The 26,391-nt window shown below is 36.1% G+C and overlaps 2 protein-coding genes across 3 annotated transcripts in view; one reads left to right on the top strand and one right to left on the bottom strand.

Annotated features, from left to right (window-relative positions):
- The window catches only part of LOC150083665 (protein lin-54 homolog), a 270,775-nt gene extending 253,950 nt beyond the window's left edge, over positions 1–16,825 (bottom strand). The window contains exon 1 of the mRNA XM_090378108.1: positions 16,738–16,825. Within this exon, the coding sequence (XP_090234234.1) occupies positions 16,738–16,756 (19 nt within the window). The 5' untranslated portion in view covers positions 16,757–16,825. The remainder of the gene's footprint in view (positions 1–16,737) is intronic.
- Positions 16,826–17,220: 395 nt separating this feature from the next.
- Positions 17,221–26,391, top strand: part of CSN4 (COP9 signalosome subunit 4) — a 134,027-nt gene continuing 124,856 nt past the window's right edge. For both annotated transcript variants that reach the window (XM_090378110.1, XM_090378109.1), the window contains exon 1: positions 17,221–17,306. In XM_090378110.1, the coding sequence (XP_090234236.1) occupies positions 17,233–17,306 (74 nt within the window). In that variant the 5' untranslated portion in view covers positions 17,221–17,232. The remainder of the gene's footprint in view (positions 17,307–26,391) is intronic.

Raw genomic sequence — 26,391 nt, 5'->3', positions numbered from 1 at the left:
CTTACAAGAGTGGAACCCAGTAAGGTATTTTCTACTATACCCCATCTGTAACAAGGTTCAAAGTACTGTGCATTCTGCTACACCCCTTTGCACTTCACAGTCATATTGAATTGCCATTTGACCGATTGTGGCATGTCTATTAGACTGCACAATTCTTTTCATCCTCCATCAGCTTCTTACATCAACAAGCTTGCTCTGGCAACAGAAATGATGTTAGCTAGATATTTTCAAGTGGTTGGGAATTTCTTGGTACACTCTAGGGAAGGGGGGGGAAAGAGACTTTCATTTATTTTGTTTACATTTGCTCTCTGTGCCCCAACAACTAAACACTGGATGACTGTCACGTGTGGACACCTCAGCATGGTGCTCGAACCTCGATCTAATCAAGAAGCGTGTACTACGCACTGCTGCTCCTGCCCACCTGGCTATGGAGGTGCCATCCAGTGTCAGTGTTGTTGTTTGTTTGTTTGCTTGTTATTTGGTTTTTAGGAGCATTAGCAACTAAGGCCATATTGCTCCAGGGATATGCGGTGGTCATTCCCTGACCTTTCCGCATTCTCTGTATTTGGTGGTTTGATTTGATTTGATTTGATTTTTTTATGGCGCATCGGCAGCTAAGACCATAATGCGCCAAGTCACATGTATTTGGTTTTTGGTGGTCACGGGCTCGAACCCCAGTCTAATCGAGAAGCGTGTGCTACGCACTGCTGCTCCTTCCCACCTGGCTACGGAGGCGACATTGTGATTTATTGATCAATAGCCTGCAGAGATAGGGAAATCATAATCTAATCCCACTGTATAAAACAATGTAAGACCACACTTACAATACTGTGTCCAAGTATGGAGACCTTATTTAAAAAAGCAGATGCTGAGCATCTTGAAAGGGCCTGAAGACGCAACCCATATGATGAGATCTGCAAAAGAGCAAATAGTAAAATAAATAAAATTGAAATTTTCACTGTTATAAAGGATTTCAGAACTAGGTGCCTTAAATTCAAATTATAAGGGAACAGGTTCAGACTGGATTATAGAAAGTGTTTTCTTTTAGCCACCAAATTGTTGATTACTGCAACAAGTTACCTCCATGGTTAGTTGAGGCTGACAGTTTGAAGAAATTCAAAGGTCAATTGGAAGGTTACCTACATGAGGAGGAAAGTGCATAATTAGTCTATTTTATTATCTACTTTTTATATATCTTCTATTTTTTATATCTTTCTTTATATTTTTGTTATGTGATTTATTATTATTTTCTTTTGTTATTATTGTTGATTATTATATTCTTTCTTGTTTTATTTTTTCATGTAGCAAAAGCCTGTGGTTTCCTTACACTATATAGCCAATACTAATTACTAAACGATGCCCTTCCACAATATACGAAAAAATCATATACAGTCAAACTCGTTTATAACGAGTTTCACTGGACCGCAAGATGTGCTCGCTGTATCCGAGTACTCGTACCTGGGTTAGGTGATTCGGAACAATAGAAGTGTAGGAACCAGAGGCAAACATGAATTGCAAACTGTAAAAGATTTTAACCTACGTATGGAAATTATTTTTGGCCCTAAAAAGGGCAACTGTGTCGAAAAGTGATTATCCAATTTTCAGGAATGAATGTAGGGTCATTTGACAGTATCGTCTGTAGCTTCGAAAAAACACTGAAGGTTCTCTACACTGTCCCATATGACAGAAGCTGAATGGAGTTTTCTTCATCTACTTCTTCTTCACCATCTTCATCTGTTACTTGGATAGTTTCTACAGTGTCTTCTGTTGTAAGAGCTCCCGAAGTTATGTCATCTACATGCTCCCAACTGTCAATGTTTGGAAGTTGATTCAAATACTCTGAACTCCTTTTTTGCAACCACTCAGATAACGGAATGTGATCTTCCTCGCCGGTAACGTTATCTTGCTTTGACTGAAATCCAGCCTTCTTGAAACAGTTTTGAACGCAACTTTGTGAAACACATTCCCATGCATCACTTATAAAGCATATAGCATTGAGAACTGAGATTTTCATTTCAATTCCCTTGTCTATTCTATCAATAAGCAAAAGAACCAAGATGCGATGAACATGAGCTTTGAAACTTCTGATCATACCTTGATCCATTGGTTATAGCACTGCTGTAGTGTTTGGAGGCAAAAAAGCAAGCATTAAGTGACTTAGAGTGTTGACTTCCTGTGGATGTGCAGGACAATTATCTACAACGAGTATAATTTTGCGTTTTTCTGTACAAAGATGTTTGTCCCACTTTTTGAGGTAATCCGTGAAAATATCTGAAGTCATCCAAGCTTTTCTATTTGACGTATAAGCCACTGGAAGTTGCTTCACATTCTTGAAGCATCTTAGTTTGGCAGCCTTTCCAATCCCTAGAAGCCTTCTTTTATCTGTCCCAGACATATCGCGCAGACAGCCACTGTAAGTCTATGAAGCGGTCACAAGTCGGTCATCCACGCAAATGTTATCTTCATGTCCACTGCAGATGCTTCTCCATTGATTTTGCCATAGCAAATTTTATGCTGATTCTTAAAATGATCAAGCCACTGATTTCAGCAACAAAATCTTGCATAGTTGAAAAGCTGTCCAAATTCTTCTGCTTTAACCTTTAAGATTGGTCCACTTATGGGTAAACCAGCATTTCTTTGTGCAGTGAACCATTTCACCAGGGACTTGATCAACGCCATCTTTGTCGCATTTCTTGAGTCTCTTCGCATTTGCTACGTTGTCATCGCAGGCCTTCAACACTGCATCTCTATTTTTCCACGGTGTTGAAGCAGTAGACGAAGGAAGTCCGTACTTCTTGCACATTTCTATGTTCTTCTGACCAGTCTGCAGTAATAATTTTGGCTTTTTCCTTCACCGATAATGCTTCAATAATTTTGGCTTTTTCCTTCACCGATAATGCTTCAATAATTTTGGCTTTTTCCTTCACCGATAATGCTTTCCTCTGACATTTTCGGGCTCTGAGATTGAAACTAAGTTCCTCTTACTGTCCTTTAGAAGTGAGAATAGAATTCGCCCTTAAAAGGACAGTTTATAAAATTTTCTGCAAAATCCACTATCCAAAACAATCAGCATCAAAGCAGCGAATGCATCTAAGCTCTCCAGAGGTCTGCTTTCATCTATTCAGCAACGGCCATCGATTGGTCATCGGAAAAGGAGTGGGGTGTGTTTTACAACTCGCTGATTGGTTTGCCAATGACCAATAGCTAGCTGCTGCAGAGTAGGTAAAAGGACCTTTAGAGAACTTAGAAGTATTTGCTGCTTTGACATTGATTGTTCTAGACAATGGATTTCACAGGCAATTTTATAAACTTTCTTTTGAAGGAGAAGTAGGAACTTTCTTCTCGTTTGTAACGGATGACAAGAAGCATTTGGTTTGCTGCACATGGTGGTATGATCCCTCATTCTCCATTACTTCAGAAAGAATACAAAGAAATGCAATGGGAGGATAATTGGAGGAAAGGGATTTGTCACCCTTTTTAGGAACTGACTGGATGAGACCTTCATAAACTGTTTTGAATTGAATCTGCGTTGGTGATATCTGTAGGGTGCTCTCCTGCAATTAAGTATCACTGATCACCGGGAACTTGAAAGATCTAGGACATGCTGCTAGTTATATATGAATTGAATGCTATGTGTTTTTAAATGAGACCAAACAAAATATCTCAGTTTACTCATTGTAAGCGGGCTCATTATAAACGAGTTCAACTGTATTTGTATATCTAGACAAGGGCTTTTCACAGTCTTTTTCCATACCAAGGCCAATTAAGTATAGTATACTTGCACTTTGCAGACAGAGTATACTCATATTAATAATCAAGTGACCAGCTTGTGATGGAACAGAGAATTTGGTGCCTACATTCCCACTATGACCACAACATGATGCTTCTGTAATGGTGTGTGTGTGTGTGTGCGTGCGCGCACGCACGCACAATGTCCAATAGGAACATATGTTCTTTGGCCAATTTTTGTAGATTCTACAGTCTAAAAAATAACACTGGCATAAAGAGGGGAACCCTACTCACTAGAACCCTAATATCTCAATTGAAAAGATGTTTAGAAATTCCTCCAGTTTTCAATGGGAATAAAACCTAAAACCCAGACCTCTCCAAATGAGTGGCAGACAGAAAAGTATCCTACTGACAAGGCTGCCATGGAGAATAATACATACTGACAATCGTTTGGCATTAGCTGTTTGGGTAAAGTTTTTGAATTACAAAGTTCAAAAACAAGAATGGCCTGACATAGCCAAGTGGTTAGGAGCACGAGTGCAGTAGCACACGTTCTTTGAGTGGATCGGGATTCAAGCCGTGACTACTAAATACGATTAACAATTTGTATTGATTGATTTATTGTAAACTCTACTGACCAGGTGGTCGTGCCAGAGTATAAACAAGAACATTATTAATAATGTTCTTAATCCTTTATTATTATTGAAATGGAAAAGCTTATGTTTAACTGGCGAGTGTCAGAATTAAACTCAGAACCATGTTTCTTTGAGTCTGGCAATGATGGCTAAAGCTTTAGTCTTTTACAAAACTGTTAAAGACGCAGGGAATAACTTTGATATTATATACTTGGATCTTAGAAAGGCTTTTCATACTGTTGCACAGGGAAGACTTCTGCACCAATTGGAGCAGTGTGGCATTGGAGGCAAATTGCTGCTATGGATAAAGTGGTGGTTGAGGGAGAGAAGACAGAGAGTGGTAATCAATGGACACTGCTCATCCTGGACTAATGTTATTAGTGGAGCCCCTCAGGGTTCAGTGTTGGGTCCATTATTGTTTTCTGTATTTATAAATGATATTGATGATGGTATATCAAGCTTAATGTCCAAGTTTGCAGACGATACAAAGGTTGGCAGGGTTGTCAAGGACATTACTGACACTATGCTGCTGCGACAGGATCTGGAAAGGTTGAGCAGATGGGCTGAGAGGTGGCAAATGAAGTTCAACGTTGACAAATGTAAAGTACTACACATGGGAAACAGCAACCCCAGAGCAACGTATCAACTGTGTGGTACTACACTGACAGTGGTAGAGAATGAAAAGGATCTGGGGTAATTGTGCAGGCAGATATGAAGTTCTCTGAGCAGTGCAGACAGGCTACAAGAGTAGCTCATGGTGTCTTGTCAATGATATACAGGAATTTTTCTAGCAGGGATAAGGAGGTGATTATTCCCTTGTATAAGGCAATGGTCAGGCCACACCTTGAGTACTGTATACAGGTCTGGAGGCCTCATTTCAAGAAGGATGTAGAGCTCTTGGAACGAGTACAGAGAAGGGCAACAAGATTAGTGAATGGAACAAAGGGGTGCTCTTACGAAGAAAGGCTTAAGTTTTGCAAATTACAGTGTCTGGAGACTAGGCACCAGCGAGGTGATCTGATAGAGGTGTATAAAGCCTTGAATGGTTTGATCATGCTCAATGCTGATGGGATTCTTCCTCAGAATAATCACCTGAAAGGGCATAAATTCAAATTAAGGAAAGACAGATGTAGGATAGACATGCGGAAATTTGTCTTTAGCCAGTGGGTAGTTGGTTGGTGGAACAGACTTCCATCCTTTGTCGTGGAAGTTGATAGCCTAAATAAATTTAAGGCTTAGCTGGACAGGTATTTCGAACGAACGGAGGGGTGAAGTGGAAGTGGTTTTTTTTTTTTTTTTTTTTTGGCTGATGCTGCATAAGCTTGCTTTCTTGCATCATATGTCTCTACTAATGCTAATGCTAATTACAGCAACAGAAAAGGAATTCAGAGAAAGCACAAGACAGTTTGACCATCTGAGAAAATGCTATCAACTTTGCAATATTAGAGTGCAAGGGAAGGTTACAAATTCGGATAATTTAGCAGCTGAAATGCTCCCTGAACAGCTGATAAAGATCACTGAAAAGGAATAAGCACGTTTTCAATGTTGATGAGACAGCTATTCCAGGAGATACCCACCAAAACTTGGAATGCAAGTTTTGGTGGGTATTATATCAAGAAGAGAAATTTATGCCTAAATACAGTTTCCAAGGATAGGAAGACTCTCCTGCTTAGAGGCAATGCAGCAGAAAACTTTAAACTTAAACCTTTGTTCATTTACCAAGCTGAGAACCCTCGGGCATTTGGAAGTCAAATGCAAGAACTTGAATGACCACTTCATTTTTCACTCACTGGTTCACCAAATATTTTTTTCTTGCTGTTAAAGATTACTGCAAGGCAAAGAAGCTGGAATTTAAGGCATTGCCACTTCTGGATAACACTCCTAGACATTTCCACTACCTCAGTGATCTTGATTCCAATTCAATCTTTATTCCATAGCCAATACAGTTCTAGCTAAACTTGAAGAGGACATTTATGAAAGTAATGTCTTCACTACATCCATTCATTTGCATGTAATAACTCTATTCCTAGTGGGCAGATTTTCATAATTTTATATTTGGCTCTTGCAGAAAGATTTGTCAAGCCATCCCAAATTCCATTAAAATCAGACCAGTAGAAATCTAGCAATTATTATTTCTTTGTCTACATGTGATAACTTTACTCCGAATGAATACATTTTTGTGAAATTTATTTGTTGAGCCTTCCTAAATTTGATTAAAATTAAACAAACAGAAATCCAGCATTTTTTTTATTTATGTATACGAGGTGTGGCTATTAAGTAATGAGACTGTTGCAATAAAATAAATATAGTAAAATATTTCATACCTTACAAATTATCCCCTTCAAATCGAAGGGGATAATTTGCACATTCTGTTCCATACGTTTCTTCCAAGCACAGAAACATTCCTGAAAATCATGCTTTTTTATAAGAGCCCTTTTAAAACCTCAGTTGTTTTATCTGAATGTCTTCAACAGACTGAAAATGGTTCTCTTAAGTACACTTTTCAGTTTAGGGAAGTGAAAAAAAAGTAGGGCGCCCATTCATACACAGGGATTTGTTTTCTGGTGAGAACTGGCAAGCAGAGAGCATTTTGTATGAGGGAGCATCAAACCAGCCTTCCACAATTCAGGTCTCTTTCTTCGAATGTTTTCACACATCCTGGTCAGAACTTCAATGCAGTATGTTTGACACTACAGTCTGATTTTGGTGGGATGTATTCAGCCATAATAATTCCTTTAATATCAAAGAAGACAAGAAGCATGGTTTTCATTTTTGATATTCTTGCTTTATTTGATCTGGGGATTGTTTTGTTTTCCACTGCATTGAATATCTTGTACTGGAACAGCCAACTTTCACTGAAAGTAATTACAGTACTCAAAAGTCTGGATCTTCTTCAATTTCTTTTAAAACATCTTCACAAACTTGGAGTCTTCTCATTCTTAATTTAAAATTTTTTGTGGCCATCTTGTCACATACTTTTCTCATACCTAAATTTCCAGTTAAAATTTATCTACCTGTTTCTTTGTCCATATTTAGTTTTGATGCAACCATTCTAATGCTTAAACAATAACTTCTAATCAGTGTCTGCCTTACAGGCCCACATTTTAATCAGTTTTCATGGCCTGATCATTCATCATCTTCCACATTCTCTCTTCCTTCTAAAAATCTTTGATGGCATTCAAACATGCAAATCCTTGTCACAGTATTTTCCCCATAAAATTGATGTAACAACTCATAACTTTCAGTTGGTGTTTTCTTTAGTTTTGTTAAAAATTTGAGGTTGATTCGTTATTCAATTCTTTTGTGTCATTTTTTCAGCAAACTGCAAAAGGTAATTTTGCAGATAATGAAAACCTGTCTTACTGCAAAGTGAATGAGAATTTAGGAACATGACTTGCCAAACAACTAGGGAAAGGTTCAGGGTCAACTGAAGTGCCTTCATTTCACAGGTGAGGCTTGGTGAGTAGTGACTATGTGTGCAGTCTCCTTATTTAACAGCCACACCTTGTGTGGGTGTGATATATGTATCAAATAGGATATCCATATACTATAAATTGCAGTTAAAACACCGGATATTATGTTGCTTCCGTGCACTAATGATGAATGGGCAATACATTGGATATGTAGAAATGAAATGTTCTTAGAAATTCATGAGTCCAAGTATAAATAAGCATTCATAACCCTTTCTCAAAAGTTGTTCACTAAACATATTCATCAACCACTCAAATCATATCTTCCCTCCTCTCCATGCTTCAGTCATGCATATTCAGGCAATCTAGCTACAAATATCAAAATATTGTGACATAAGAGGAAAAACTAAACATGTATCATGAGCATCAAAATGCACAAAATTCAATGAGTTTAATAACCGTAAATTTATAACACCTACAAACAAGCGTGTAGATCTCTGCACCATATATAGTCTAATCCATAATGCATTTCTTCAGTATTTAGAAACAGGATAGATAACATGTGCAAGTTTTAAATTGGATGCATGTACCACAAACAGCTGAATGTGGGAATCATATGAGATAAGTAAATTCCTTTTGACCATGCAATTTTCTCACATTCTGATTATTTTGCTTGCTATTAAATTAATCTGAAAAATTGTAAGCTTTTATAATATGAAGTCAATGAAGTTTATTCATACAGTCCTTACCATGCAGAAGCCCCTGCTTATTAAAAATTACAGCACTTCACAATTTGATTTTTAATCTGACAGCCATACTTATTAAATACAAAAATAGCAGCTGTCACACACTAACTGTTCTACAAGAGCTGTACAAGAATTATTTTTTATTATTTTTATTTTTTTAATGAAAACCCAAAAGATGAGGTATTAGAACCTATAGTACTTAGTACCGTGCATGGGTTGAAGATTGAAAAGATGAAAGAAGATATTTGTTGACATTAGACTAGAACTTCAGTAGATTGTAATTTTCTGGAAATATGTATGAAGGAAGGTTGTCCCAGAAAATGCAAGTTGAATGAATACATGAGGAAGAAGAAAAGTTGGTTCTGGAGTTTGAAGTTGAACAGTAAAAGGATGTTGACTGGTTGCGGCACATGTCGAACTGCTTTGGAAGAGAGAGCGGGAATTATAGAAGCCAATTCATGGAAGTACCTATAGAAAAGGCATGCAGCAGAACCAGAACATCTATGAGACAGAGTGGAGAGACTCCGTTAGATGTGTATCATCAAGTAACCAAACTGGCCTCTTCTGAATGGAATCTAGAAGCTTGAGAGAGGTTTTGAGGGAACCACCCCAGATATTGGAACAATATTCCATAGCAGGGCAGATTTGTGATTTGTAGAGTGAACAGCTGTTTGGAAGAAAAGTAACGCCGAGAGCAAAAGAGAAAACAGTTTTTTTAGATGCAGAGAAAGCAATATTTGTAATGTGCTTAGGCCAAGAGAGATTAGAAGTCAGGGTAATCCCCAATAGAGATATATGATCTTGGCTAGAAATCGGAGTGTCATCAAAGATAAGCATAGGAAAAGACAAATCCTTTTTGCGAGATATAAGACAGGTCTGAGTTTTAGAAGGATTGAATTAACTAATTTATCTTTGCCCCACTGGAGATCAGCATTTAAAGAATTAGCAGTGGATATTCAAGAAGTTGAAGATGTTTGTGCAGGGCAAAGTTTCTCAAACTGGAAGATGGAATGCAATGTGTCGTCATCAGCAAAACTATGGATAGGATTTCCAGTCAATGGAAGAAGGTCATTAACGTACAAGAGGAAAAAAGTGGGAGAAAGAACTGAACCTTGAGGAACAGCAACATTAGTGGAGAAGTTAGAAGAAAAAGAGCCATCTACCATCTCCCGCAGTGATCAATCAGAGAGAAAACGGGACATCCAATTACAAATAACAGTTGGCAAACCATTAGATGGCAGCTTATTTAGAAGACCTTAAGGCCAAATATGATTAAAAGCTTTTGAAATGTCAAGAGCAACTGCTTGAGTTTTACAAAACTTTTCCATTGAATTTGTCCATAGATGACTGACATAAATCAGAATATCACCTGTAGATCGAAACTGATGGAATCCATATTGGCGATCAATGATCAAGGAAGGTTTCTAGATAGCTTAAGAGTTGGCAGTTAAGTGATTTCTACTTTACTTTAGAAAGTATAGAAGTGAAATGGGACGATCTGAACCTTGAGGAACAGCAACATTAGTGGAGAAGTTAGAAGAAAAAGAGCCATCTACCATCACCCGCAGTGATCAATCAGAGAGAAAACTGGACATCCAATTACAAATAACAGTTGGCAAACCATTAGATGGCAGCTTATTTAGAAGACCTTAAGGCCAAATATGATTAAAAGCTTTTGAAATGTCAAGAGCAACTGCTTGAGTTTAACAAAACTTTTCCATTGAATTTGTCCATAGATGACTAACATAAACCAGAATATCACCTGTAGATCGAAACTGATGGAATCCATATTGGCGATCAATGATCAAGGAAGGTTTCTAGATAGCTTAAGAGTTGGCAGTTAAGTGATTTCTACTTTACTTTAGAAAGTATAGAAGTGAAATGGGACGATAAATTGATGGGAGGGATTTGTCACCCTTTTAAGGAACTGGCTGGATGTGAGCAAATTTCCAAGCAGTAGGAACACAACCTTTGGAAAAAGAAAAAAAAAAAAAAAAAAAAAAGTGACACAGAACAGGAGCTGAGGAGCACAGGTTTTGAGAAGCAGAGAAATACCATCAGAACATGGACCTTTCTTAGCATCAAGATTGATCAAAATCCTTCTAACATCCTGTTGGCGGAAGATCCATTCCCAGTACACCCCCATGCTACTACTCAGGGTAGTAGAATGGGGTGTACTAGGAATGGTAGAGTTGGTTTACCAAGATCATCGATACATGAGTTGGAAGAAAAGTAGGATGCTAGCAGGTCAGCTTTATCTTTGTCTGAAGTGGCAATAGAAACATCTGGTTTTAACAGATGTGGTAATAGAGGGAAAAGTTGCAGCCAACAGCTTTCGCAAGAGACCAGAATGCCTGGCTACCACTTGGACAAGAAGCAAGTTTTCTACTCTTCGCCTGTTTGAAATCTAGTTGCTTTATAATTGTTGCGAGCCTTGGTGTAGGCAGAAAACGAACCTGGAGATTCGGATACAAGCCAATTATGATAAGCAACATTCTTGTCTTAAGCAGCCTTAGCACATTTACTGGAAAACCAAAGTTTAGAAAAAGGATAAGATTTTAAGATAGAGTGTGGAATAAAGAATTCCATCCCTAGAAGAATAAGTTCACTGAAACAATCTGAGCAAACACTGACAGTGTTGAAACAGTAATCCAACCAAGGAAAAGAAGAAATCTCACAGATTTCTTTTGCATCCCATTTTGCATTTTGTAATGCCAAACAATACAAGGTTGAGAATGGCCATGCAAGAAAGGCTCCACTGGAAGAGAGACCGTGTTGTGATCTGAGATACCTAGAAGACCACTCACCTCGACCATACACTTAGAAGGGTTGTTTGTGAGAAAAGATCAAGCATGTTGGCTGTGGTTAGGATTATCTGGTATTCTGGTAGGTAAATAAACAATCTATGCAATGTTATTAGTAATTGCAAAAACCTCGGCATCTCGACCAGCTGGATCCTTGTGACTAGAAAACAAAAGCCAGCTGGAGTTGTGAACATTAAAATCACTAAGGAAAATTACTTCACTGTTAGGAAACTTAGATTGGAGAACGTCAAGCTTCAAAGAGTTCCAATTGAATAGTGGAGTTGGGAGAGCAATAGCGGCAACAGATGAATTTGACAGAATGTGGTAGAGATTTTAAGCTAGCGAAGATCGAAAAGGGAAGATTCCGAATTATTAAGTCTCTGACAGGGAATATAAGAATGGTCATACGCACAAGTACCACCTTTGAAGCGAAAGGAATCATACAGCATATAATTTGGACAACTGAGATAAGCGGTGGTTGAATCATCCGATAACTGGGATTCTGTCAGAAAAAGTACATGGGGTTGGGCAGACTAAGTGGAAATGAACATCATTGAGTTTAGACCTGAGACCACCTATATTTGTGAGATGAAAGAGGAAATGTTTGGGAGATTAGACCTTTTCACAGATAAGCTTGTTCTACTGTTTTGACGATTCGTGGTGTATTCAGTAGTAAGAAAAGGTGGGGGGCACATGCTGTATGAAGTAATGAAATTTTTGGATATAGCATACACATGGTAAGAATATATCAAGCTCCTTGACATAACGTGGCCTCGACAATGACCCTCCCCCCCCCAGCATACACACTACTCGGACTCCCTCCAGTCACCAACTGGCAGAGTAGAGACAGCAAGATTATAACATTAGCTCAGTTTCCCAAACTTTTTTGCTCACGGACCCCTTTTGGCTTCAAAGAAATACCACATTCTAGCTCACTTAAATATGGGGTGTCCAGACAATAGGTATCCAAAATTAAAAATTTATACCTCAGAACTGATTTATTATATGTTTACAATCTACCTTTTTCAAACTGACACAAAAAATAACTGAATAATAAATTGTCACTATCTGAGTATACAATCAATCGTACCTCATAGGCTACTAGTGTGAAGAATGGCATTGTTTTTTCGTCTCACAAAGTCCTTTAAAGTTGCAAGTGATTGTAGACAACTGATTTCTCATATCGGGTGCGACATCCTGTCTGTAACGATATTTAGATTTTATTTTAAAAAATAAGTAAAATTCAAAGTAGCCATTACAGAAATTATCCACAGATCCCCTGGGAACTGTTCTCAGATCCCTTGGGATCCGTAAAGCACAGCTTGGGAACCACTGCACGAGCCGATCCGGAAGCCTCCTAGAGAGTTACCAAAACAGTTCGGTCTGATGGACTATCTAGCAGCCAGCCATGATCACTATTTTAGAGCTGTACCCTCGAAATGTAAGGAAGATTGGATCTTGCCATGATGTCCATCATAACTTCAGAAGACATCACTCATACTGCACGATAGAAGAGATGGGATTTCACTGATACTTCAGTCCTCACATAGATAACAACAAAATAAAATCCCATAACACTGAGCAATGGATTTAAAATGAAACAGCATTTCATTCACTGTTATCTGATGAGCTAGAGAGAAAGGCCATAAAATTAGTCTGGAACATCTGTTATTTCTGTGCTTTGTTAAGTAGATTAACTCTAGTTATAACTAAGATTTATTTTTTGCATTCTTAAATAAAGAGAAAGTTTTACAATGAAAAATTTAACATATTTCTCAGCATATAAACTTTTATTACAGCAAAAAATATTCTTCATTCAGAAAACAGTTTAGGAGAAAAACGTTAAGAAAAAATTCCTTGGTCACAACAAAATTCAAATTCTAATAACTGAACAATCCCCAAAACTTAAAGAGAATATAGTTAAACTAGTGTGCAATAACCAATGAAGTCCACAAAAGTAGATATAATAAAACAAAGAAAATTTTTATTTTACGGTAAACTCTTTAAAATCTGGCATCCTTGGGGATTTGAGAGGCACTGGATTTTTAAATTTTCCAGATTTCTGAGAGGAATGCACCCTGATCAAGCAGTTTTAGAGGATCACATTTCATTTATTAAACACAGCTGAAATTATTTACACCTGTAAACATTTATGATTATCTTATATACTTTCATTTATTTTTGCAACCAGCAGAATTTACAGGCTCGACAGATACCTTTAGCTACATTACAACTCTGAAAAACTGATTTCCTATACCACATCACACTTCTTTACAACTGTTTTATATATGCAATGTAACTATTTACCCCCTACTATCTAACGAAAGACCACTGTTGGTGCTGAAATGGGCCATCATAGTGGCCTCCTCTTGTAAACAAATGCCCAATTAATCTTTTGTAGAGGCTACTGAAAGTACAATGGCAAGACAACTTTTTTCAAAAGCAACTTTGTTCTTCTATGAGAATTAGGATCACTGCATTATCTATGCCATTTAAATCCACAAAAACAGATTAAGGGACAAAATAGCCCTACAAACATCTTATAAAGAAAGAAATATCACTAGTTTGCATAGATTCTTAAAGACAAATTGCCATCCCTGATATGAGTGCCAGGTTGCTTTCTTAACATTTGAAGATTGTAAAGTGCTGGATTTTACAGAGTTCATTATATTATAATGTTTTTTGTTTTTCAATACTAATCTACATAAACTTCTCTTATATCATACATCCCATTGCAACTAAAGCTGCATGAGGTAACTCAGTTTCTCTTATAACAGGAAACCAATCTGCCAATTGGTTTCCTATTATAAGAGAAATTAATTTGCCTATTATAAGTTGCCAATTATTATTAATTACTATTATTATTATTATATTTTTGAAGAGTAGGAAAGCAATGTTAGACCAGTAAACCAACAATAACTTACTTAACAATAATGAATTTCTACTCTTTGAGAAATAAATTCTAGGAACCTTCTGATACAACTGAATTCTCATAATTACCAGCTTTAAATATTATCTAATACTTGTCTTGCTATACATCTGTAAAATGAATCTTTAGTAACCAACCAAAGATAATCAACACATGAAAGTAATTTAGTGTATACATATTCAATAATTTATATATCTATATAATATATATTGTGAAATAAACCATTGACTGCATCCTATATTAGAACTATTTATCAATAAATGAAAATATTACTATTAAGAAAAAAGGATATCGCTGACAAAAGGATTAAAATAATAGAAAACTTTATTTAAATGCCTTAAAGTGTTTAAATGTTCCTGAATAATTTCAAGCAAAATCAAACAAATTTTTTATAATTAAATTTTAAAGCAGGGCACACAGGCAATGCTATGAATGGATAGAATTATATTTTTAATAATCTTTTAGATCTTCATAAGTTGCAGATTATTCCACTGCTTTTGTATCACTAGGCATCAATGATCATGTAAAACAAATATAAACACTGAAAATTGCTTGAGTTGGCTGGATCACAATATTTACACAACTGATGCTGAAATTTCATCTACAGCATCTTAAGCTGTAGAAAACTGCAAAAAAAAAAAAAAAACCTAATGACTCTGATTCAAAGTTTAGTTCATAAAAACTATCATCCACAGTATGTATTCCTCAATCACTGTACTGCAAAGACTCAGAGTACAAGTACAGTAACAAACAGTAGCACAATGAACAATGCCAGAACAGTTTGGATTGGACCACATGAGTCAAATGTTCCCAGAGCAAGTCACAAATACACTCGAATGAATATAAGTATCAAATGACTTGTTCCAAAACATACAAGAGGGCAGGTGGGCTTACATCTTAAAAATTAACAATGAAAACAGATAATAAAGAAATAATGAGATTGTGTATTAATGACAAAAACCTTATGTACAGCAGTTTTAACTATTAACACTGTCACAAAAATCAGATTAAGATAAACAAAAGATTAGCAGTGTCAGAAACAAAAATTTATAGGCAAAGTCAAACAGATTGATAAAAATAAAATTGACTGTATTGTATTCATTTTGTGTATTATCTAAATACAATGAAATCAAACAATTTCATTGTATCTATGAATAACAGCATAGTGTGTGTGCAACTGCAAAAGTTTCATTTTCTGCAATCCTGTTGCAACAACACTGCCCAGTGTAATTACAAAAAAAAAAAAAAAAAAAACTTTATTTCTTCAACTGAAACGTAATTTACATGCTCATCAACATATTTTAATTAAGTTGTTCCAAAAACATTTTTCATGGTGAAAATTGCTGATCTCTATATACAGTAGATATTGTTTTGATTACTTCATAAATAATACTCTTTAATCTTTTTTAATATGTTCTGTAGTAGAAAAACTTTTTTTTTTTACATGACCATATTTATAAAATAACAAAAACGGTAATTACACCAATTTAGAAACTTGAAGGGAAAAAAAAAAAACTGCGCACACACACCTTGAAACTAAAACCTGATTTTTTTTACACATAAAGATCTGAAATGTCTACCTATTTAAAAGTAATTATTTTCACGTGCAAAACATGGGTGGAAAAACAAAAATTACAATTTTCAAAGAAGAAAACATCGCACTGAAGGGATGTTCCTTCCGCTCCCACCGTGGCTGGTCATATTTACTCAACTGCGTACACTTTTAAGGGCTGTCAATCTGGGTATTTTTCAACTGTAATAGTTTAGTAAACAAAACAAAATAATAGTGTACTACAATCAAATAAATATATATATATTTTTTTTTCCAAATCAATTTCCGCTGATTAGCTGCACATTATTCGAGAGAACCGAGTACTAAACATCAGAATAATAAGTCGCCGGACAACATAAGAAAAAGCAAACGGCAGTGTACATTACTGGGTTCATTTGTGAAAATAGGATCATCTGGAATGCACCAGAAATCTTCTTTACTACTAAGAGTAAGAGTCGCATCACTGCAACCCAAGTGCGGATGTGTCCTCCATAAAGTGCCACGAATACGCAATCGCTCGGGAGCTATTCTTAAATGACGCGCCATTTGCAGGGTGAAAAGCAGGGAAATTTGAATCTAGAGGCGAAACTATTTTGGCCATAAGCATTTATTTTTATTGCAAATAACAGTCGAGTTTTTAGTGACTTTTCCTAAAGGAATGAAAGTGTCTCACAAAAAAATTTGTAAAGCCGAATTCCAGAATAACTCCCCGTTTTTATCTCAATACCAATGGCAGCCAAACTAGTACGAATTAGTATCGCGCCTGGATCTTGGCAACGCTCAACAGCTGTACACTCACTAAATGTCGAGATTGAGTATAGCCACAACGACAGTAAGATTACAATTCCCATATAAAGCGCAGGAGCTGAGTCTAAATTTAAAATAGTAATACATTAGAACTTCAGAAGACTTTAAATTAATTTTACAATTACCAGTTCTCTCAGCGGGCATCTTGGTAGTCTTCAAAATCACGCGCCGATCATTACCATCCCATAATACTCAACCCCCTCCCTCCTTTCCGCGGAGCAATAGCTCTGTAGTCAAGCGAGCACAGATTGGCTTTTTTGAACACCCAAAATTGCGATACGATGGAGGAACAAAATACGAATTTTCATATTCAAGGTAAAATATAACGTTTCGTGTAAACTGGTCAATATCAATTTTTAATCAAATACTTATGGATAAATTAACTCTTGCTAATCATGTAATTTTTCTCAATAGGAAAAACATCATCTTTTTTGCAAATTAACGGTTACTCGCAGCTATTTAATGGACGATTATTTTAAGTTTTTTTTTGATAACTGTGATGAACTATAATATATAAAGTTATATCTTGAGCAATTAAATTATAATAATCATTTGGAAGTTACAGAATAATGTGAATGTATATAAACACGAATCTGGTTTTATGCTGTTCAAAAACTAAGATGGCAGCAGTGGTGAAACAACAGTTGGCAACTTTAGCAAATCTTGGTGGTTCTCCTAAAGATCAGGCTGACAGGTATAATTATTTGAGGTTTACTGTATTTACCAGTATTCTAAATATTCCTTTAAATCGAAATGTTTCATTTTCCAATGATGTCATTGGTATATTTTGAAACACATCAAATTCGTCGGTCAGTGTAGATACGATGCTTCGTTGGTTTTTCTTGAAATCGCTATGAAATACTATTAAAAGATAGTTTATTAAAATGTATAAATAAATTAAATAATCTTAAGCTTGTATACCTACCCCACTTCTTCGGAGTATATGAAATTGGCTTCTTAAAATATCTGCTAATACTTAAGTGTAGTTAGGGTTGGAATCCTCTCCAATTTCGAATGAATGAATTTTAACAATATTGATTGATTTTCTAAGATACTTGTCATATACAAGAAGTTATGATGACTCTCTAGTGGCTCCTTAACTCGAATATTTTTAATATCAGAGGAATCTTTAGTAATGACTACGTCAAGAATATTGATTACCCTAGTAGGATTCCAATGGTAATATAGAAAGCAACCATACAGAATGGTTCTAGAATTGAGTGCTACTAAGCCTACCCACAAATCCTGATCCATGTTGGGGTAATTAGTCCCTCTTTAATATGATATTGTGATTGGTTAGTCCACTCTAGTTGTGCCAGATCATACACTACACATTCCTTAGTTGTGTAGTACATTCACAAGGGTATTGAGGTAGGGAGATAGGTCGCTCTGCTGCTCCAGACCCAACATCATGTAGGAGGGTCTGGATCTTGGGGCCTGAATATCTGAGAGAAGAAAGGCAAACCTGGTGAGGATGTTTCCCCAGGGCCTATACTTGCCCTCTTTTACCTAATGTCAACATAATGTTCATTATGTTGACATCAACGAATGCACTTCAGATTTATCTGCTCTACTTCTAGCATCAATAAGAAACATATGACAAGTTGTCTTTTTATGATCTTTGTAATCTTAATGCATCTGCTGTTAGAACAGATGTAGAAAAGAGCAACAAGATTAGTGAGGGGGAACAAAAGGGTGCACTTTCCAGGAAAGGCGTCAGTTCTGCAAAGTGCAGTGCCTGGACAATAGACACTTGCAAGATCTGATTGAGGTATTTAGGCTTTAAAGGGATTGAATAAGCTCAGTGCTGATGGAATTCTTCCTCTTGCTCAGACTACACACAAGGGGGCATAAATTCAGGATGGATTGTTGCAAGATTGATATGCAGAAATTTGCATTCAACCAACATGTAGTTAATTGTTGGAACAGACTTTTTCTGCTGTTCTTTAAGTGGGTAGTTTGAATAAATTCATCTTTTGAAGCAGAACCTGTTGATCTCTTTCCTGCAGTCTGTGGTTCCAACTCTTTTGTGATGCCTTCTTGTGGATGGTTCTCTATCTAGTTTTTCTGTTTCCTCTCTTAAGAATCAGTGGCACTCTCTCCTACATAGTTCTTGTGATGGTCAGGTTTTCTCTGGTTAATGTTCTATCCATTCTCAACATCATTGGGTCAGTGATGGTGTTTGTCTTCTTGGCGGCCCTGTGTGTTCATCGAGCTAATGAGGACTCATCTCAATGCCCTTCCTATACTTGCCCGTACTTCTTGTGGCCAGACTACTGTGAAGGATTGCCAGGCTGGCTGTGATGCGTGCGAGTCCCTAGCCCACATCTCTCAACGTTGCCACAGAATACACGGCATCCGTGTTCAGTAATATGATGCCATCATCAACATCATTATGATTCGGCTGACTCAGAGAGGCTGGACAGGCCTTGTGGAGCCCCATTACCATACCTCTGATGGTTTACAGAAACATGTCACCGTGATAACCCAGTCTTTGTTCTGGATGCCCAAGTCGTAAGACATCGGTCTGACCTGGATGTGGCTCACTGTCGTAAGGCTCGATACTATAACTCAATTCCAACCTCAAGCAACTAATCTGTCAAGAATTTGGTCATCCTCCTGTTGTGTTCATCATTATAGTTTCCTTCCGTAGGGTCCTGCATCTGCCTCCCTGCTCTCTACTTTGGGAATCTGCTTCTGATCTGAAGATTTTCTGTCTGTGCCCTGTAGGGTACTCAAATGTGCTGGTGAGTGTACCAGACTAGGACCTCAGTTATTCTTGAATGATGACTTCATTAATATTTTTCTGGTTTGCATTGTGTTGATTACCATGGCCTTTAACATGGAAATTTAATTTAAAAAAAACTAGATAAACTATTAGAGGTGATGTAAATATGAATTTTTTTTTTTTTTTTTTTTTTGTTGATACTGTATAAGCTTGCTTTTTTGTGTTGTTACCACTGCTAATACCTCTCTTGAACACAGTCTGTGCCCAGAAGTCAAAAGCAAAATCTCTGTTAATCACTTATCAATGCAATAAGGGTTGTGCTTGATAAGTTTGACCTTGCAAGCATAACTGTTAATCAAGATTTTAGAAGGATGTTCTGCGACGCTTACTTATGAATATGTCATTGCCATCCTGAAATGTAGGAATTTGGAAATTGCTTCCTCTTGCACAATAATGCATATTCACACACAGCTCTATCTATTTAACAGTTTTTGGCCAAAAGATGGGAAGTTCTAACTTCCTCATCCATTTAATTTACTGGATTTTTTACCACCTGAGTACCTCTAGTGATATTGGCAGCAATACATTGCAGAGGGAGACTACTCAAAGGGGAAAAGCTACATAGTTTAACTATCATCCATGGTTTATATATATATATATATATTATTATTTTATTTTTTTATTTTTGTTAATTATAATACCAACTAAATAAATTGGACAAAAGTATTAGGGGTGAAAACCATAATCATTAGCTCAAAGTCCCAAATTTAATTAACCCAAGTTGGACTTTTTTTTTGTTGTACCCTATAAATAAACACATATAATTAAATGAAATGAAATAGTAAAAGTAAAATGATAATATAGCTAATTATAGATATATGGTTACATTGAATGGAATGTTAACAAGGACTAGCTCCACTCAATATATCCCATCAATAATTAGCTGAAGCTATCTGTTTTTCTATTTCTTATATTCTTTTAAATAACTTCATATATATATATATAAAAGATTATCCCCAGAACTTTAAGTTAAAAGGTTGTATTATACAATTTTAGCTTGTGACATAACTGGTATAATGACTGAACTCTTTTTAATAGCAATAGTACTCGTCATATAGTGCAAGGAAGCCACAGGCTTTTGCTGCACTGGCCAAAAAAAAAAAAAAATGACAATAGTTAGATAAGAAAATACAAATTATATATTTCCCTTCTCACATGGGTAACCATAGTTACCTATGTGAGAAGGGAATTAGCCATATTCAAACTGTCGGCCATAACTACCAGCAAGGTCAACTTGTACCAGCAATCAATGACTCACTGGCTAAAAGAAAATTTCCTACAATAAAATCTAAACCTATAATTTGAATTTATGATCCCCAGTTCTGGAATTCTTTATAACACCGAAAATTTCATCTTCATTAATTTTACTAACCCCTCTCAGAATCATATAAACCTCAATCAGGTCACCTCTGAGGTGCCTGGTTGCCAAACTCTGTAGCCCACATAATCGGAATCTTTCCTCATACAGTTTTCAGATGAGATCTCTATACTTGAACAGTATTTCAAATGTGGTCTTATAATTGCCTTATGCAGTGGGATTATGACCTCCTTATCTCTACAGGATAATGTTCTATGAATGATCAATAGGACACTATGGGCTTTCATATCTGCCTGTATTGCAACTCACAGATCCCTTTCTTCTTCCACTGTTTTTAATTCAACTGCACCAAGTGTATAATTTATTTTGGTATCACTATTTCCCAAGTGTAAGATCTTTCATTTATCTGCATGAAAACATAACTTCTCTGACCATTTTGAAGTCTGTTCAAGTCATCCTGAAGAAGCACGCTCGACATTGATCATTAATGACTCTACCAGTCTTTACGTTGTCTGCAAATTTTGACATCACACCTTTGTCGATGTCATTCATAAAAATGGTTAACAACAGTGGTCCAAGAACTGATCCTTATAATGGGATAGCTAATGTAATGTTAGTAGTGGCAAATGATGCAAGGAAGCAAACTTATCCAGAATCGCCCAAAAAAAAAAAAAAAAATTACCCACATCAATTGGCCATCCTCTCTAATACCATCCAAACCATCCTTTACCGAAAGCTGGGTGCACAGGGTCATTGAGATCCCACACAGCTGAAACGCATCTTAGCTTCCAACAAAGGTGTTTTTCTCTGTTAAATTGCAGAAATTTCTGTTCAAATACCACTAATGCTATTAGGCCAAGTGCAGTACTCATTAATAATCACTCTGTCTTCTTCCACTCAACCCTACCTTTATCCATATTTAGCATTAGGGGCATTAACATGCCCCTAATGCTACCTGCTCCAACCTATACAGCATATATGGAATATAATATTTATACAATCAATATTTATAATACAGCATAGTCCTTGCCAAAGCTATTGGACTCAACTTTTGCCCATCTCTATTCCCACCTCTGTCAAAACCAGACAGTTTTATTGCCACTTCAGCCAAAGATAATGCTGACTTGCCAGCTTCCTACTTTTCTTCTAACTTGTGTATTGATGATCTCAGTACACCACTTTCTTCCATTCCCAGTACACTCTATTCAATGCCTCCCAACAAAAGAATGTCATAAGGATTTTGAACAATCTTGATGCTAAGAAAGCACTGCAGGTCCTGATGGTATTTCTCCATTTGTTCTCAAAATCTGTGCTCCTGAGCTCACGCCTGTTCTGTGCCATCTTTTTTCACTTTCTTATTCCAAAGGTGTTTTCCCTTCTTGGAAATTTGCCCATATCCGGCCAGTTCCTAAAAAGGGTGACAAATCCCTCCCATCTAGTTATTGTCCCATCGCACTTACTTCTACTCTTTCTAAGTAATGGAGAAATCAATTAACCGCCAACTCTTAAACTATCTGGAAACCTTCCATCTGATCAATGATTGCCAGCATGGATTCCGTGAGTGTCGATCCAATGGTGATATTCTGTCTTGGGTTACCCATCTATGAACAAATTCAATGGAAATGTTTGGTGAAACTTGAGCAGTTGCTCTTGACATTTCAAAAACTTTTTCCTTTTTTTTTTTTTATTACTCCAAAACAGCCAAAGCCTTACAGAGGAGGAATTTGACAGTAGCAATACAGTAATCATTCTATTTACAATCTGTACACAATGTCAGGTATCAATATACAATTTTAAATATACAATGACAATTTACAACATATACAATGCATATCATACGTTACAAGCGATTTGCATTTGAGCAAAGCTTTGGTAACAGAGAAATCTGTATTTTTAAGCATTTTGTTGTTTTCTTTTCTTGATAGTTCACATTAAGTAGTTGCATTGATTGATTTGTGTTATTATTCTTATTGTTATCCCTATTATTTTTATTTATTTATTTTTTTCCTAATTGTTATTTCTTATCTTTGTTCATTGAAAAAAAAAAAATTTTTTTTTTTTTTTTTTTTTGTTAAAGCTAAGTATACCTATCTTTATAGTATTATTATTGTTGTTGTTATTAAATTAGTCATTTATTTTCATTCTCTATTATTTTGATTGTAAAACCTTTGTAGCTCTTTTTTGATATTAATGTTTTCATTTAGGATATCAATGTTGGATTCATTCAGCAATTTTGTAGTTCTGTTGAAGTAATGGAATCTGAGTTGATCAGTTCTGAATGGCTCTTGTGTCAGCATATTTTGTCTTCTCAAGTCTCTTGGAGGACAGCTGAAGTTGATGAGGTAGAGCAGCTCAGGGGCATCCAACTTTCCAGCCATGAGATGCATTAGGAATTTGCAGTCTGCCGCAGCTCTTCTTTGGTAGAGCGGTACAATCCCGAAGTGAATGCACCATTCATCGTAGGATTTTGTGTTCAATTCCAACCTATATTTGTACACCAGGAATCTGACTATGGATTTCTGAATGCGTTTCAGTTGTTTTATAAGAATTTTGGTGTGAGGATTCCAGAATTGGGTTGATTATCATTATGCAAGCTGTTTTTATGAGCTATACGTTGGTACTTTTAATTGTTTGGCATTAATTTAAATAAGCTTCCATCTTATGCTTTGCTAACTGTTATTTGTAATTGGATGTCCAGTTTTCTCTCTGGCTGTGATGGTAGATGGCTCCCTTTATTCTAACTTCTCCATCAATGCTGCTGTTCCCCAATGTTTGATTATTTCTCCACTCTTTTCCTCTTATAGTCTTGATGATCTTCTTCCATTGACCAGAAATACTATCCATAGTTTTGCCGATGATAGCACATTGCATTCCACCTTCCCGTTTCAGAAACCTTCCCCTGCATAAAAAGTTTCAACTTCTAGAATATCCACTACCAATTCCTTAAATACTGATCTTCAGATAATTCTCCAGTGGGGCAAAGATAACTTAGTTGATTTCAGTCCTTCTAAAACTCAGTCTTGTCTTATATCTCACAAATAAGATTTTTCTGTTCCTATGCTTATCTACAATGACACTCTGATATCTAGGCAAGATCATATATCTATCTGGGATTACCCTGACTTCTAATCTCTCTTGACATAAGCACATTACAAATATTGCTTTCTCTGCATCTAAAAAAACTGGGTTTTCTCTTTTGCTCTCTGTGCTACTTTTCTTCCAAACAGCTGTTCACTCGTGAAAATCCTCTCTACCATGGAATATTGTTCCCATATTTTGGGTGGTGACCCAAAACCTCTCTCAGGTTTCTATATTCCATTCAGAAGAGGGCAGTTAGGTTAATTAACCCATTACCGCTTATGAAAAAACTACCTATCAAAACTCATTTTGGTCAATATTATGGTGAGATTATAAGTCAAGGAAACAAACAATACCAAAATTTCAAAGAAAATATATTTATTTTTTTAGAAAAACAGGCATCCTCAAATGAGGGCGTTAGGCAGATAAGTGGTATTTTTCGAAGCAGTCTTTTTCAATGCACATTGTTTTCTGACAGTTGTTACATGACCACCTAGCTTTCATATGTAAAACATCTTCATCGAACTCTTCACAATTTGCCAATTCACCCAAATTTGGAGGTAATACACAAATTTCAAAAACCTCATTATTATTAGATTCTTGATTTGCAACATCTTCAATAGCTTCCTCAAGTCTAGTGTATTTCTTCTTGCCATAAAAAATCTTTGGGTTCCATTATTGCCTGGTTTATGATTCACTATAAACAAAAATAAAATTTATGTACACGCCTAACATTCCCATTTGAGGACGGTAAGATATAAACAAAAAAAATAACTAGAAAAAATGTAATAAATGAAATTTTGTTCTTGCTTACAGCATATATTGTGTGTCTACATTTGATTGTAAAACAAAGACAATTAAAAAACACTGTATTAAAAAAAAAAAAATTTATAACTTCCATGAGCCACTAGAAAAATAAATCGACCTCTTGCAACGGTTACAAGATTGGTACTGAAGACATCTGGCACTTACAGTGGTAAATGAATCATTTCCTGATATTTATAGATAAACAATGTAGAGAAATATTTCGTGGAATTGCGACAGTTTTGAAATAACATTTTGAATTAGCGTTCCCATACGAGTACGCCAGTGCTAATGGGTTAATTACATCTCTAACAAAGTCTCTCCACTCTCTGTCTCACTTATGTTTTGCTGCATGCCTTTTCTATAGATACTTCTATGGGCACTGTTCTTTTGAATTGACTTCTATAATTCCCGCTCTCACTTCCAAACCAGTCCAAACTCATGCCGCAACCAGTCAACATCCATTTACTGTCCAACTTCAAACTAATAGAACCAACTTTTTTTTCCCTCATTTAACTTCTCTTTTCTGGAACAACCTCCCTTTATACATATTTCCTGAAAATTACAATATACTGAAATTTGTCTAATGTCAACAAGTATCTTCTTTCATCTTCTCAACCTTCAACATAGTACTAAGTATTATAGGTTTTGATACTTCTCGTGCTTAGGGTTCTCGTAAAAAAATTTTTTTTTTAAATTAAGTCTTTTAATTATTTAAAATTTACTGAAAGACAGCTCTTGTCAAGTGAAGAGTCTTTTCTTTCATAATACTGACTACAATGATCTTAGACAGTTTTTAAATTCTATGCAGTGGGACCAACTAGTCATGTTACCAATAGCAAATTCTAAATGGGGAGCATTTAGAATTTGCTATTGCTAATCTTTAATACAGAAACTCATCCTAGATATGAACTGATCAGCATTCAAGTCACAAAGAAGGTTAGGCAAGTTAAGGCAGATTACAAGAAGTTTCTGGCAAAGAATGTAAAGAAAAGCAGCAAAGACTTCTTTATTTATGTTAACAGTAGAAGGAAGGGGTTTGAATCCCATTGGATTACTTATATTGATCGTTTAACTGTTAATGATCCTCATTTGGTTGCTGACAAGCTGAATAGTTATTTTGCATCTGCATTCATGCTTGAGGAATTTTTTAGGGAAGAGAATACCAGAGATTTATAAATCTCAACAGGGAGCTAAATGATTTTGAACTGTTAATGATCCTGCTTTGGTTGCTGAAAAACTGAATAGGTATTTTACATCTACGTTCAAGCATGAGGAATTTTTTTAGGGAAGAGGATACCAGAAGTTTATCAGACTCAACAGGGAGCTAAATGATTTTGTGACTATTAAAAGCTAAGTGGAAGAGAAATTGTTGAAGCTAAACATAAAAAAGGCACTTGGAGCAGATGGGATCTATCCAATTATAGTAATGGAGGCAGCAAAGGAGATAAGCAAATCCTTAGCCGTAATTATCAGAGTATCTTTCTACTCAGAGCACATTCCTATGAAGTGGAAATGTGCAGATGTATCCCCATTTCATAAAGAGAATCAAAAGGTGACATGAATAATTACAGACCTATTAGCTTAACTTCTATTCCAGGAAAAATAATGGGGTTATTGATTAAAGAAATAATGTAGGCCACCAATTAGACAGGAATGTAGTTATATTGCTGTCACTGCATGGGTTTTTTAGGGGATGATCTTTTCGTACCAATTTGATTGGATACTGTGATGCAGTAACAAAGGAGAAAGTGGATGCAAAAAATAATTTTGGTGTCACGTACTTGGATT

The sequence above is a fragment of the Mastigoproctus giganteus genome, chromosome 7 (genome assembly GCF_048544385.1).
Source record: "Mastigoproctus giganteus isolate SK-2022 chromosome 7, ASM4854438v1, whole genome shotgun sequence".
Taxonomy (NCBI): domain Eukaryota; kingdom Metazoa; phylum Arthropoda; class Arachnida; order Uropygi; family Thelyphonidae; genus Mastigoproctus; species Mastigoproctus giganteus.
Note: the sequence above shows the minus strand (reverse complement) of the source record. Positions and strands in the feature narration are given on the sequence as shown.